The following is a 16,380-nucleotide window of genomic DNA, read 5'->3' as shown; positions in this document are numbered from 1 at the left end:
GTTAACGTGCCTGACTGCGGAGCCACTGGTCGCGGGTTCGAATCCTGCTCAGGGCATGGATGTTTCTTTCTCTCTGTGTTCTATGTCCTTTCTCCTTTGTGTGTGATTGTGACCAGCTTTATAAACGGGTTTGTGGTTGTGTGACGTGGAGGACGCTGCTCCACCGCCGTAGCTTCACCACAGGTGGCCACTGGGTAACGAGAAGAGAGTAGCAGTTCTGGCATTTCTGTGGCCAACGGGACAACCCCAAAGTACCCGCCATTAAAATATATAAATATATATATATATATATATATATATATATATATATATATATATATATATATATATATATATATATATATATATATATATATATATATATATATATATATATATATATATATATATATATATATATATATATATATATATATATATATATATATATATATATATATATATATATATATATATATATATATATATTTCATTTTGAATTCAGCCTTTTTTAATATCAGCACAAAGTTTTTATTCCTCTTAGTGAAGTGTGCTACTTTTTTTTTAAAAAAAGTAATGTAATGAGCTGTAATAATACAAAAAAAATGTAGTTTGTGACGACCTGGGAACTACTTTTAACGTTAATTAAGGGAAGAAATAACGTTAAGACGTAACTAATTTTTGTTTGTAAAATCGTAATATGATTGATAAAAATCTTCACGGACGCAATAAGAATTCCCCTGTGGCCAAGCGCTAATAAGAATTGCGTATTGCTTACATTTAAATTAGCTATTATAAATACTAGCCAATTTATCTGTTTGGTCACACCTTCAAAAGCAAATATACATTATGACATTAATGTTAAAGCAAATAAAAAAGATTTAAGCATATTTACAAAATTGAATGTATTTAATAATCTCTTGGCATTTCCTAAATAACCCTTTAGTGAAAGGCATAAAAAATTTAATGTTAGCCAATTCTCAAAAAAATCTCTAAGAATGGCAAAATGGCTCATAAAAACATGAATAAATATTTCGTAACAATTCCTTTTGTTCAAATATGTCAATTTTTTTATTTAAAACCGTTTGAACATGTTCAAAAGGAACAGTTTGTTTAGAAACGGTTTGTTCGAAACCCAGCTAACTTCATTTCTTGCTGCACTTAAGAAAAAAGCCGTTGTAGCTAACTACAAAAATAATGTAGTTTTTCCGACCACAGACTTTCCTCAATAGCGATTCGTCAGATTTTCATAACATTTTTGCTTTTTCCTTATTTTGATATTAATGCACAGCCTTAATAGATATGGAAATCTGACTTCATTTTTTACAAGGATTTTTAAAATATATAGTTATAATAATGATTAATGAACAACTTGCATATTTATTGCTTTCAAGATATTTTTTTCCTACTATTCCAGAATTATACCCTATCCTATTTTTACTATGGAGGCAAAAATGAGCTCTTATCAGCGATAAAAAATCATTGGAAGTCTGAGATTTAAAATTTCTTTTTTTGCTTTTTATTTCTAATTTTTAGGTTCTTCTGAACAGAATGCAATACCATCAGCTTTATTATTTCTTGAACGTCTTGGTTTTGAAGGATGGCCAAACTTAGCACTTGATTTTGAATTCACAAATTCTACACTTGAAGAAGTTCTGGCCATGTTAATTAGCCACAATGAATTTGCTTTCATGTATTTCCATAACTCACAAGACTTAATGAAATTTTCCGTAAGTTTCAGATTATAATAAATTAAAACAAATTTTAAAAAATGGCCCACAATGTTTATAAAAAAAACATACTTCGCATCAATGAATTACAAAGTTGTTATTTAATAACCTGTTTTTCACAGAAACTAAACTTTAACATCCAAATACTATTTAATTACTTGAAATACTAGGGGAAAATATACTAGAGGGTGCCCCTTGGCGAAATTGGCGACTTATGTATGGCGCTATTCCTGTTTGCGCGGAACACCGAGGTAACAGGAATGGTGGCCAAAACATAATGATATTTCAATTAAACATTGGAAAATTTAAATAAAATATCCGCCAAAACTTGCAATAAACCCAATATAAGCAAAATTAATAAACCCAGTAAAAGGATTTTGAATCGAAGCAAAACTCAATGGAGTAGGCGCAGAAGGAAAAGGAAAAAAAACGACTCACTTCTTCATTAAGCTTGGATATTCTCAGATTTAGGTGCACAGAATTATCAAATAGCAGTTAGATACTGTCTAAATTTATCATGAATAGAATCTGTGTACATCCATCGCCACATAAATTTGACGAAATACGGATCGAAAATGGCATCTGTAATACCGGACTAGCGGTGACATTTTTTTCTTAAATCCCTTTTTATGACTGTCCATATACCTTCGATCTTATTGCCCAGATACAAAAGTAACCTTACCAGCCGGTATCCAACGTAGAACTAACGGACTTCTGAAATTACATATACCGTTGAACATTTAAAAATAACGCTAAAATCTAAACCAATCAGAATCACGATTGGGCTTCAACATCGCCCAGCTTGGCTATCAACCACGATCACAACTTGGCGAGAATCAAGGGGCACCCTCAAATATAGTCTACCCAAATACTAACTATACTTGTTAAATAAATAATCCCAAGAATCTGAAGAAGTAATACAGACATGATTAAAAACTTAGTTTTCTTCAAAAAGTTTCTAGGTGATAATAAGGTCGACGTGTTTTACGCTCTAAAAAGTAGGCACCCATTTTCAAGACTTCACAGGTGTGAATGAGGAAAAAAAAGAATGATTTAAAAAAATATAAAACGTAAAGTTGCCAACGGAAAGGGGAAAAATACAGGCGAAAAACAAAACTAGAAAAACTGTGGTAGTCGAAAATAAACACAAAAATGTAATAAAGATAAAAGGCCAAAAATAAAACAAAAAACTGTGACCGAGACAGGCAATCAGAGAGAGCCTTGATATGACTCTCTTTTATATATTTATTTCTTCATTTTAATCCTGGGCTACCGCAATTTTTCTAGTTTCGATTTTCACCTTCATTTTCCTTTTTTTTTAATTGACACCTTAACGTTCTTTCTTTCAAATCACTTTTTTCCCCTCTCATTCACGTCTGGCAAATCTCGAAACTTGGCGCCTATTTTTGAGAGCTTGATACACATCAACATCTATTGCCCTCTTCATATTTTTTACGCCAACGAAGTTTTTATTCAAGTTTACTAATTGCTCTTAATTACACTATTTTATTGTTTGATTACTCTATTTTATTATTCCTATCACAGTATGAGGTGTTATATACACGGTGAAAAAATGTTGGTTTAATTTCCTTACTTCTTGGTAAAGACAATTCTGAAAAAAATAAGCCGTCATTTTGGCTGATAAAACCAAAATATACGGTATTTAAACCATTCATTTGGTAATTTTTTCGTTCAGATTGTAACGATTAACAGGAAATTCTGACTTTATATATTGTAATTGTTATTACCACGCATTAAATTATAAATACAAAAGTGAAATATAAACTCAACCCAATAAATGGTTTTTATGCATTGCTCTGAAGTATCATGATAAAATTACCGAACTTTGTAAAACAAAACCAAAAATCATTACCATTACCAAAGCGCTTCGGAAAGATTGCCGTGGTTTTAAGAACGTTGTGTATATATATATATATATATATATATATATATATATATATATATATATATATATATATATATATATATATATATATATATATATATATATATATATATATATATATATATATAAATAAATTTTATTGGACAACTTTTGTCGGAAGCAGTCACAAAACAAGTATGATTTTTCTCAACAAAACACGACAATTTTGCTTTACTTTGCTTTGCTTAACATATCCTATTATCTTCCTCTTTGTATTAATTTTTTAGGGTATTTAGAATAAAATATTTATGATTTCTTAGTTTTAGTAGCTTATAAATTACAAAAAATATCTTTCTCTTTTGCTATTATATTGCTACAAGAATTTGAAAATATGTTTTAAATCGACTTTTCGAGAGATTTATTTTGTGACAAAAATAGTTATATACTTTCAGTCAACAATCTATTTTCTTTGAGGATTTTTCTTTTATTTATTTTTTTAGATAATAGCTGATCGATCTCTTCTTAACCATTTATCTCAGTTGAGCTTTTATAAATCTCGAGTTCGACAGACGTTGAGTTACTTTGGAATCCCTAATGAAGCTTTTGATACTATATGGGCTGAATTTCGAAATATTGATCAACAAATAAAAGATCTTATACAGGTAAGATTATCTAACGTGAAAAATATTTATAATAATATAATTATAATATTATAATTATAATAATATAATTATAATATTATAATTTTAATAATATAACTATAATATTATAGTTACAATAATATGGTTATAATAATATAATTATAGTAATATAATTATAAATATTTATAAAAATATAATTAAATTTGTTTGTTTTTTTCGATTATCGATTAAATAATTAAGCCAATGACAAATATAATTGTTTACTAATAAGCATCAATTACTAAATATAAATTTATATTTTATTTTCAGGATAAATACAATAGATGTGAAGAAGATTGTATCCTTCCACTGGACTGTACAAGGAAAAATAACGAATCATTGGTAATTTTCTTATTAATTGACACATTTTTGACATATGTGGTTCAGAAGTATTTGCCTTTAAATATAAATCAGAAGTTATAAAATCAATCAATCCAAAAGTATTTTACTGTCAATCTATTTATTTGACTGAAATCAAAATTAACGCATATTATTAATAATTATTTTATATTATTAATAATTTTTAAATATTATTAATAATTTTTAAATATTATTAATAATGTTTAAATATTATTAATAATTGTAATTGCAAATTTTAATAATAATTATTAATTATCAAAAAACAACCAGAGATGTTATTAATAATTTTTGGTTATTATTAAGAATTATAACTTTTTGAATTAAGAATTATAATGACCAGTTAATATAATAAACTTGCATAAGTTATCCCAATAATCCAAAAACTAAGTTAAATGCTGTAATTGCTCTTTACTTTTAATAAGTGCCATGTATTATTAACAATTATAGTTTATTATTAATAATTACCGTTTATTATTTACTATTGCCGCTAAATATTACTAATTACCAAAACTTATAGATTAAATATTATGATATCAGTTAATGTACTGACACAGAAGTACACTATTTATCACATTTATCAAAGAGCAAGTTTATTATTAATATTTACCTGTTTATTTCGTTATTTTATAAGCTCGTGTTCGAGTAGATGTCATTCAAAAGTAACAAAAAAGGGAGAGAGATTACAAGAATTGCAAGATATAAATCATAGCATTTATGATTAAATTTTTAAAAATAAAAACAATTATGAAGAGTGATAAGAGCCATTCCCATTCGAATTGTTACAACACTCTTCAACTAGTAAATTTATTTATATTATATTTCTTCTTATTTAATCACATAATCAGAATTTATCAGGTTTAAAAAAAAATTTCAAGTGCGTTTGATTATTTTTAAAGTCCAGGTAATCATCCGTTTCGCTTTGATTAACATACCAGTAAAGTTTTCGTACATGAAGATGCAATAATAATACATTTTGAAAGCAAAATATTCTGTGATTTTGTGAAAAATATTGACGTTTAAAGGGGGAAAAAACAATCATAAATGAGAAGCAATTATGGAGGTTGGCAAGAGAAGCCTCCCAGCAATTTTAAGAAATCATAACTGTCTTATGTACCATTTTAGAGGTTTTTTGCATTAAGGTAGGAAGGTACTTTGTTTACGTCTCACTGGAGCTGCACAGGGACGATCCCTGAGGACGATCCGAAAACATGCCATTGTAATTTTGATCTTCAGCAAAGGGAACGGCTCCTCTGCTTTGGAAGGTTGATGACCTGCGCCCAAAGTCGAGCATTTTACGATAGAATAGTTTAACGAGGATCGAAACCATACACCCTCGGTCCCTACGCAGGCTGGTCAAAGTGGTCACCCACCCGCTCACTGATCGCAGCCAGTGATGATTGACTTCGGTGTTCTACTGGGAACCGTGTCCTTACAATCAGTCCACCGGGGGACATTTTTGTATTAAGAGAAATGTATTATTTTGAGTGTGTTGTCTAAATAGCAGTTTAATTAAAAAAGAAAACCTTTTGAATATAGTTTTTATTACCTTACCATCAACTAATTTCCAATTTCCTTTCAGAACTTTATCTGCCAATTACTAAAGAATGTCGTAGTGTATAACTCTTTTGAGAAAAATTATACGATAAATCATGCCTATCTTATTGATCAGTTTTCAGTGATGGGACTGGTGACAATGTTCTCCCAGGTTACGGACAGGTATTCGAAACTTTTCATTGTTATCATTGCTAGTTAAACGCAGTGTTTTACAATTTGACAAGTCAATCGAGAAAAATCGGTACTCCTCGAGAGTTATTACACGGTAAAGATCGGCCGTGCTAGGAAAAACGGTTCAGTGTGTCTTGAAATTTGTTTTTTTTTCCTCTAAAAATCAGATTTTATGGACATAAACAGTTTTTCCTCTTGATCTCAATATATTTTTTGAAATTTTGAACAAAATGAAATTGAAGTACATATTTGAAATTAGAAATTGATATTTAGAAAAATAAATCTTTCAAACTTCGACAAATCCCTATTGAAGGTGAGCTGAGCAAATGAGGAAATAAACTCTTCCAAAAACTAGTTTGTTTGAGCATAAAACCGGAAATTGATTCGTTACAAAAATAAAAGGTGCCACAAAGTTCACACAAGACTTATTTATTGCTATTTACGTAATAAAATGTCTTGGAGTAAATAAATGAGACAACGATAGAGCTTACTGTTCTAAGTGATAAAAATGGCGTACTACGCGTAAGAACAAAGTGTTTTACTTGTTGAGCAATATTTTGAGCAATGCCATGGTCATGTAATTTATGTTTTTTTTATAATATCTGAATTAGTCATCCAGATCATAGTATTCAAAAACCGCAGGTTTTATTTTTTCTATAAATATTCATGCTAGCAAATCACAATCACCTTCGCCTTAAAGAATAAAATTTCACGATTTAATAAAATTAAACCTCGTTTATACAAAATTGTCATTGAGTATTTCAACAAAAAGTGTAAATAAGCCATTTACCTAACATGCAATTGTTTATTTCAGCATTTAAAGCAAATTAATAAAACCGTTATAGAAAATAAAAAAAAATCGATTAAAACCCCATTTGTATGAGTTGCATGTCTAGATCTGAAATGGAAGTTTTTTTTAATCTAATAAAACGAATTTTTAATTCAATTTATCGTTATAAATGATTCAATATTTTTATCTGATGACCGAAAAGTGATCAATGATTTGAAAAAATAATACTAAAAATACTGAAAAAGATAGAAATGAACGGCCTACTGCGTTCTTTTTAGTAAACCGAAGAATTTATTAACAACAAGTTTCAAAATTAATTTCAAATTTTATCAATATATAGCGCTACTGAATGAAAATTCTATACGACAATGTTTTCTACTGCGACAGCCTCAAATGACAATGTCAGACTGCTGCATTGTCAGGCTAACTAAAAATATTTGTCAATGTTAAATTTTTCTTCAGACAGGCAACGCCATCTATTGACGAACTTTGTATCTAGTTTTGAAAATTGGTTAGCATGAATGACTGGTTTCCTTAGAATTTTAACTACTCATTTCTGTCAACTCTCGTTTTCCTTTCAGTGGTTTTTTCAAATCGTTTGAAACTCGGTTTATAAAATCATTAAAATTGCAATAGAAATTTAAAATCTAGTTTCCAGATATCTTTTTTTCTTGATTTTCAAATGTATCCGCTAGCTGGAGTCATTAGGTATTTTCTTAAAATCATTCCATTTCGAAATGTGTCTTTATTTTCAGGTCTTTAGCAAACTATTTGGCTTTAAGATTTTTCCTAAACCATCTTGATGACTTGAATCTTTATTTTCGACTTATATCCTTAAGAAGTGGGAGTACTCGGCCTACTTTATTTGGGTATGAAACAGAACAACTTCGATGGAAGCAATGCGCTGGTTGGTTAATGAGCAATTTATTCTTTCCTCTGGGACAAGTATATGCTTTAAAAAGGATTTCACCAAAGCAAATGAGGGGCGTAAGTACACAAATAATTTCCTTTCAATTACCTATTAAGTTTGCTATTAAAATTTATCTGCATATTATATATTTAAAAACTTTATAGAAATGCGATTTTATACATTTGTAGAACAATCAAGACAAATGTTTAAGTAATATGCACTTATTACGCCTCCTATATATAACTCCATATTTCACACCTTAACCATGCTTGGAAAAAAAATGGAGCACGTGTCTAGATCAGTTTAAAAATTTTATTGTGTTGTTTCTAATGCCACTTGTCAATAGCAGCTAGTCTGCTGGAGGAAACCAAGCGACTTGACCTGAACCTCGTAATTTTGACCTAAACCAAATAATGATCAATCTCCAATCCAGTACCCCCAGAGGTGTGGGTTGTTATGGGTGCATGGGGGACTTTGTGACCAGACAGATTTAACGTGCACCAGTCACCATTTACTACACGGGGAGTCTTCGCCCGGCTGGGATTAAACTCTGGACATGTGCCCAACTCCCTACCAAGCAGGCTATCCCGGCATCAGTTTAAAAATTCATATCGTATCACATACGTCTATCATCTGATCCCGTTTCTTTCCTTCTTTTTTTTGTTTACTTTCTTCTTCCAAGTTTTCAAAACTGTATTTTTTTTTTCTTTATGCAAGACGTACGTCTGACTAAGCCAGGATCAAAAATATTTCATATGTCCCCCCCCCCCTCACACCGAAAAAAAAGTGCTGGGAAATTGCTTATAAGAAAAAATTGTGACAAAAAATCTACATACTTCCATAAGGAATATAATTTTAAACAAATATTATATATTTAAAGTTAAGCGGCGAAATTTATTTGGATTGTATGTTATCAAAAATAAAACTTCTAAAAAAAGTGCTTTTGATAAGTTTTATAAACGGAATCCGAATATTAAGATACTGCATGTAAACATTTGATTTATCATATGGCACCTTATTAAGGTATAAAATCACCTTTTGAGCGAAATAAAAATATCTTGCGATTATCCTAGACAGATCAATCCTAGACAGAATATCCTAGCGATCTTGCGATTATCCTAGACTGATCTGTGTAGGATAATCGCAAGATATTTTTATTTCGCTATTATTATATTTTTATTCTAATTATCCGAGACATATCCGAACAACTTACAGGGTGAGCAATGTACTTAGTAGACTTAGTAGAACGTCATTTGAACTAAAATCCAATACATGCACATATAAAACAAAGTGACAGGTGGTTACACGTGAATAAATATTTTTTTTATAGATTCTAGATAAATTCTATTTTTTTTTCTAGATACGTTATATCTTCAGAACTCTTATTTTAACATCAGCTAAATCAGCAATGAAACAAAACTGGATGCCAGAAAGAACACGGATACAGTTAAACTCTTCTGTATGATAACAAAGTATAATTTCTTATTTATATGGTTGTGACAATTTATGAAATATAATAATAAATCATATTAATTAAGATGTAATTTATTTATTAATCTAATTCTTCTCTTCTATATGATAACAAAATACGAATTCTGATTTACGTCATTGAGAAATTTTATGAAATAAAATAATAAATCATAATTAATAAGTAATTCATTTATTAAACAAATTATTCTCTTATGTATGATAACAAAGTAAAAATTATGATTTATATAATTGGGAAATTATATGAAATTTAATAATAAATCAGACTAAATCATAATAATTCATTTATTAAATTAACTCTTCTCTTCTGTATGATAACAAAGTACAAATTAAGATTTATTAAATGAGAAATTTTATGAAATATAATATTAAATCATAATAATTAATTTATAATTCATTTACTAAACTAACTTTTCTCTTTTGTATAAGAATAAATTACAAATTTTGATTTACATAATTGTGAAATTTTATGAAATATAATAATAAATCATAGCAATTAATAAGTAATTCATTTATTAAACTAATTCTTCTCTTCCGTATGATAACAAAGTACAAATTCTGATTTATATAATTGGGAAATTTTATGAAATAAAAAAAATTAATCGCGATGATTAATATGCAATATTTTCTTAAATCTTCTAAAATTAAAATAACTCTATTCATCGATAAATTTTGAAATTTTATGATACATAATAATTTCTCTCTTCTGCAGGATACAGCACAAAATCTGATTTATATAAATGCGAAGTTTTATGAAATATAAAAATTAATTTGTAATTTATTTATCAGTTTTAATACAAATTGTTATTATATATTTTTTTTATCTTGTTTATTATAGTTGTATGAATTGTTTTAGGAGTTTTCAAGCAGCGATTTGCCTTTAAAAAAACACAAGCGATTTTGTGTATCAAATTGTATTCAAATTTTAAGTTTAATTTTTTAAGAACTTGAATTAAGTTTTACATTTTTTAACCATGTGATTGCATAACAATATTATCTGACAAAACATTGATATATAATATCCACGATTTGTCATTAATGTGATTGATCGTAATAAAATATTACATGACATCGTGAAAAATCATGTTGAATCATCCTAATTAATATGACTTGAATTATACAGCAAATTTTAATTAATTCAATAATATTATTTTTTTCTTAGTTTCAAAATCTCTTAAAAACTACTTTGAAAACCGGTAAAACAGATTCGATTTTTATTCAGTTTACAAGTAGAACCATTAAAAATGTAACGATTTAAACTGATGTGCGTTCTTAAAGTCATATCAAACTCGGGCGTTGAAAATATATAAAAGCTCTCTTCCATGAAATCAATTTTACAAATGGATCCTTCAAAATCTAAACAAATCTCTTAAAATCGAGTTCGCAATATAAATACATGTTCGCCCTTTGAGTCTGATTTAACTCAGATGTTGAATACATTGCACGCATCCATGAAATCAATTTTACAAACGGATTCCTCAGAGCATAAACATATTCATTTAAATCACTTTATTAGTTTAAGTTCATATGCGCTCTTGAAGTCTCATTAAACTTTGATATTGAAAGATTCCATCAAATCAATTTCACAAACGGATCCTTCAGAATATATATCTTAAATATATCCTTAAAAGATATTTATCTTAATACAAAATGACTAATCACTTCAAAACATTATTTAAATAGGAGAGGAGATTCAAAAATTTTGAGCACAATGTAGAGCATCATTGAGTAAAATAAACTATTTTTAAATGTTATTGAAACTGATTTTTACTTCAAAATTCTGATAACTTCACAGTTGAGGAAAATAAAGAATCTGATAGAGCAGTACATGTCAGAACTTACTGATACAAGATTCGACTTCATCATGAAAAAAGTGAGTATTTATTTTTTCGAAAAATGTCTGATTGAAAAATACTTCGAGCTGTTCATAATGCCATTCAAAAGTAAATTTTAAATACGAGATAAAAAGGAATCATATAAGATTGGTAATAGTATTAAGCAAATCAAAGCATAATTTTACCAACTCTTGCAATTTGCAAAACACCACACAAAGCGGTAACGATATGCATTTAACAACAGGAGAAAAGAGTGACAGCAACATCAAAAAGTAAAAAAATATATATATAAAAGAAGTAATAAAAGTTATTAATCATTAAAAAGTTAATATTAAGAAATTTGATGCGAAAAGTCGTGGGAAAATTAAAAGCAAAAGCAAATAAAGCAAAATAATAGTGGAAAATTAAAATTATACCTTTAATCTAAAGAAAGGAATTTTAACTTCCATCTCTCATTTATTCCCACTCGTTAAAAACTAGCAGAATCCCGATAATCAGACACCCCATCAAACGACATTTCGGTTAACCAACTCCCTCTACAACGAACGCTTCATCATGATTACAACTGGTGTTACCAAATTACTCCTATAACGACGGATCCAAACTATGGCTGTTTAAAAGAGAACAATTAAACAGAAAACAAAAATGTATCAAGAATTTTTTTTCAAGATATTTTATTTTTAATTATGAGAGAGAAATAAAACACAAATACTTTATTTAACATCCCTTTATAACAACTCTTTTTTTTTTTTTTTTGAGTAATTTTGCTCACAGTTACCTGTTTGTACGTTAAGAGGACGCCATAGCAAGAGAGAAACGTTTCGTCATAAATTCTCTTTCACTACAATGACTAATTTAAAATTTAAGACTGGGTATTAAAAGTTACCACAGGCACGTCTAGAGTAAGCTATGAAGTTTCAATTATTTAAAAAAAAACTTCTCCACAAATTATCTTCAAATAATTTATTTTTATTTTGATATTTAAAAATTTCTTTGCAGTACTTGAAACTTCGTGGCTTATTCTAGGTTTGTCTGAATTCACTTTTTCTATACTTTAAAATTTAAATTGGTTATAGAGGTGAAAGCAAATTTGCGGCGAAAAGTTTCTCCCGTGATATGGCGCCCTTTTAAGACATCGACTTGACTATCCATGACTAATTGATACACGTTATCCCTAGTAAAATCAAACTATAAATACTTAATATCCCCATTCCTACAACAAAAGCTTAACAAAAGCTTCTTAAAATAAAAAATTGGTTGAAAAGAATGAAATGTATCATTATAAATCCCACCCTTACCAGTGCAATTTTTAACGGATTCTTCCACCCCTTTACCTGAGATAGTTATTTGAAAATTTCATGAAAGGAGGAGCTCTAAAATGTTGCTCTTATAAAAGTAGCATTTTTCGGAGTTTCAATGATAAATCCATAAAATAGTTTTGATTAAGACTGCAATCTATTTTTTATTTCTCTTGCACATCGACATCGAAAATTCTCTTTTTTTTTTTTCGCGTTGGCAGTAAAGAATTGAAATATCAACCAAGTGAGCTGTCATAAGTATGAAAGTGTAAACGTATATGTCAACAAATTTCAGAATAAAAATTCTTTTCTCGCGTGCACTTTAAAAAATTTCGAATTTATTTACAGTATGAAGTAAAGGCACTTTCGGTGCATTATCCGTAACATCCATTATACCGTAATATCCAATTTTACCATTATATACATTTTTACCGTGAAATATTATACCTTAATTTTTATAGTAATATTTATTTAACTAGATTGTAATTCAGTGATTTTACTTTAATTAGAACTATAAAAATTACGGTATATCAGGCTTTTGGCTCCAAAGGTTGCGAAGTAAGGTTTTGAATGCAACCTAAACCATATAAGATTGCTAAGTAATCTATGGGGGTTGGGGAGTGGCATCGAAAAGGGTCAGATTAAATATATAATTTTCATAATAATAAATATTTTTATCATTTTCTTTCGTCTTTCAAATTCTGCTTAGTTTCAAGCTTCTCATCTTTCCAAATATTTAACGGGGTGAATTTTTTTTTCAGTTCGAGCCAGTAAGAGACAGTTTTTTCCTAAATGTAATGAAACACCAAAGAAATGTTTTTTACATCCACTTATTAGAATCAAACGCAATAGCAGATATAGAATACCCTATCGAGTATGTATTAGTTATTCTTATATATCTTGTAAACAATCAATCAAACTATAAGCGCATTTTCCTTTAGGTGCATGTGTTTAAAATACTTGCATGATTAAATTTTTATCAAATTTTAAACTTCTTTTATTGTAATGTAAATAAAACTACAAAAAAAGAAAAAAAAATCATACATGAATATATATTTATAAATAAAAAATAGTTACTTGTATAAAAGGTGATATTAATTAAGTTTTATCCATATACAAATAAAATATAACCAAATAATTACTTACAGGGAGACAGACTTTTTTAAAATTCGAAATTGAAGTCGAAAAAATAGCGACGCCACAAGTTGTATTTAAGCCAAAAACATTCTTAAATTTGCAGACCTATTGGAAAAATTCTATGCTGCATCCTACCTTCAAATAAGTACCATCATACCAGTTCTCAAAATGTAATGTGCTTCGACAATTTTTAAAAAATGAATTATTTTTCCCATAAGTCAGCTTTTTCAGGAAGGTTGTTGTTGTAGTTCATTTACGTCGCACTAGAGCAGAACAATGGGCTATTGGCGACGGTCAGAGAAATTCTCTGACGATGATCCGAAGACATACCATCACAATTTTGATCCTAAGTTACTTTCTCTTATACTTTTATTTTTTGAGGGGCCGTAATAAGAAACAGCACACCCTTCCTCGTGTGATACAAATTAATACTGAGGCAGGCTTTTTACATCGTCTTCATCTTTCTTTCACATGATCACCATCAAATCCCTGAAAGTATCTTTATTTTTCAATATTTTACCACTGAATAATAAAAAGAAAAAGGGTTGCTCAGTGCAAGAAAATGACTCCCTGTTTGAAAAGTGGTTGAATTTTAACTTCCATTCATGCAAGCCTTTGATAAAATAAAATAAATAAATAAATAAATAAAAAACTTGCCTATTTTTTATTATTATTATTCATATAGGAAAATTTATGAAATCAGTCAATGAATTTTTAAATATATAAACTTACTCAAACGCTTGCCAATTATACAAATGACATATAAGTACTTTGTTTTAACGAAAAGGTATCTTCATACATATCGTATAAAATTTCATAAATATTTCGTAAAACTAACTAATCTATATTTAATTTTCAGTGTCTTCGATACTAATGCCAAGCATGTATCTGGCTCTATTGGTGAGTTCACTACATTTTAGATTGTTAAAATAACTGACAAAGTTTAGAGGAGTAAAAGCTGATTACTCTTCATATCGGGTGTCCCTTAATTGACCGATAATTTGAAAAATCAATAAAAGAAAAAAAGGAGAAGAAGAAAGAAATGACAGTTTTGTGTTTCGGAAAACAAAGATTTATTCTGAACAAATTTCGTGATACGTTACGAAGAGTGTCAACGAACGCAACTTCTAACTTCAAAATATAAAATTCTAACGAAAAACTATTAAATTAAAAATTTCAAATAACCATCATTTACAACTACGCGATGCTGTCTGAGAACATAATTTACAGATGCCTAAATAAATTTCTCTGTTGATATGACATGCAGCAGTGTCATCTGTTGACAAAATGTGTTACTAATTTTCAAATTTCGCGAGAATAAATGATCTGGTATGTGAAATAGAATGCAGCAAAATGTACATTTTTATTTGTTTTTGTTGTTCGTATTGCTTTTTTAAATTGACAATTATTTAGGGACATCCGGTAAGTAATGTTTAGAGATTTAAGTAATAAGCTAATCAAAATAACTCTTTTAGGTCTTAAGTTTGGTCTTTTATTGCCTCCAGTTTATCAGCTAGGCAGATCAAGGTACTATATTTCAAATTTTATTTGACTTTTTTTCGAAGACAAATAGTCTTTCGGTTAGTTAGTTTTACGGTTCGGGATTAAATGATGAAAAATGAATAATGCTTCTTTTAGCTAAAATGGCACATTTTCGAACAAAAAAGAAATCTTTAAAAATTATTTTTAATTTATTCTAAATTTTACATTTATGAATAATAGTGCTTAGTGACCTCATCTTAAAAATATGCTAAATGTAATATGTATCACAATTTTAAGCATATAGCTTAGTTTAGCTTAAAATATATTTTTTTTTAAATATTAAAAAATGGGTTTTAAAACAGGATAAAAGTTTTTTTTAAAAACCTTTAAACATAATAATGAAAAAAAAAAACCACTTAATCTTGAAAATGAAAAATCAAATAATATAATCAACAGGATAATTAAAAATAATATTGATATCAAGTCAGTCATGACTGACATGAAATGACTAAATTTATGGGGAAAAAGCTTAGATATCATTTTAAGTAAAAAAATAAATAAAAAAACATTTCTAAATTATTTTTTAAACGACGAAATAGCAAGCAGTTCTAAAACTAAGTAATAAAAACTAAGGAAACTAAGTTTTTTAAATAAAAAAAAACAGTTGTAAAATGGTTAATAAAACCAATACTTATATAATGTAGGCCGGTATAGCCTGGCCGATAGGGTGCTGGGCCCATGTCCGAGAGTTCGTGGGTTCGAACTCCGCCGGCCGAAGACTCCTCGTGTAGTAAATGGTGACTGATGCACGTTAAGTCCCCCATGTTCCCATAACAAATCAATAACTCTGGGGGTACTTGATTGGAGATCGATAATTCTCTGATTCAGATCAAAAATTACGATCGGTGGATGAATGAATGGATGTATGAATGGGTCCGCACTATAAACGGGTGTGACGTGTGTCGAATGAAGTCGAATTCTCGGCCATAGATGGAGTCACTGAAGAACAAGAAACGCACACTCTGCCTTAAATTTGCTCGGTTTCACCAAGCAAGCTTGCTAGTGTGGCAAGTGGCATTAG

General features: G+C 28.8%; 1 protein-coding gene across 1 annotated transcript in view; it reads left to right on the top strand.

Moving 5' to 3' along the window:
- Positions 1–16,380, top strand: part of LOC107437136 (membrane metallo-endopeptidase-like 1) — a 33,620-nt gene that overhangs the window by 10,031 nt on the left and 7,209 nt on the right. The window contains exons 7-16 of the mRNA XM_087153244.1: positions 1,516–1,709; positions 4,095–4,256; positions 4,545–4,616; positions 6,214–6,350; positions 7,905–8,136; positions 9,420–9,518; positions 11,343–11,420; positions 13,442–13,554; positions 14,677–14,717; positions 15,293–15,344. Of these exons, the coding sequence (XP_087009370.1) occupies positions 1,516–1,709; positions 4,095–4,256; positions 4,545–4,616; positions 6,214–6,350; positions 7,905–8,136; positions 9,420–9,518; positions 11,343–11,420; positions 13,442–13,554; positions 14,677–14,717; positions 15,293–15,344 (1,180 nt within the window). The remainder of the gene's footprint in view (positions 1–1,515; positions 1,710–4,094; positions 4,257–4,544; positions 4,617–6,213; positions 6,351–7,904; positions 8,137–9,419; positions 9,519–11,342; positions 11,421–13,441; positions 13,555–14,676; positions 14,718–15,292; positions 15,345–16,380) is intronic.

This window comes from Parasteatoda tepidariorum, chromosome 10, assembly GCF_982258835.1.
Source record: "Parasteatoda tepidariorum strain Cologne lab strain chromosome 10, Ptep-v5.0, whole genome shotgun sequence".
Classification (NCBI taxonomy): domain Eukaryota; kingdom Metazoa; phylum Arthropoda; class Arachnida; order Araneae; family Theridiidae; genus Parasteatoda; species Parasteatoda tepidariorum.
This window is presented reverse-complemented; position numbering and strand designations above follow the sequence as displayed.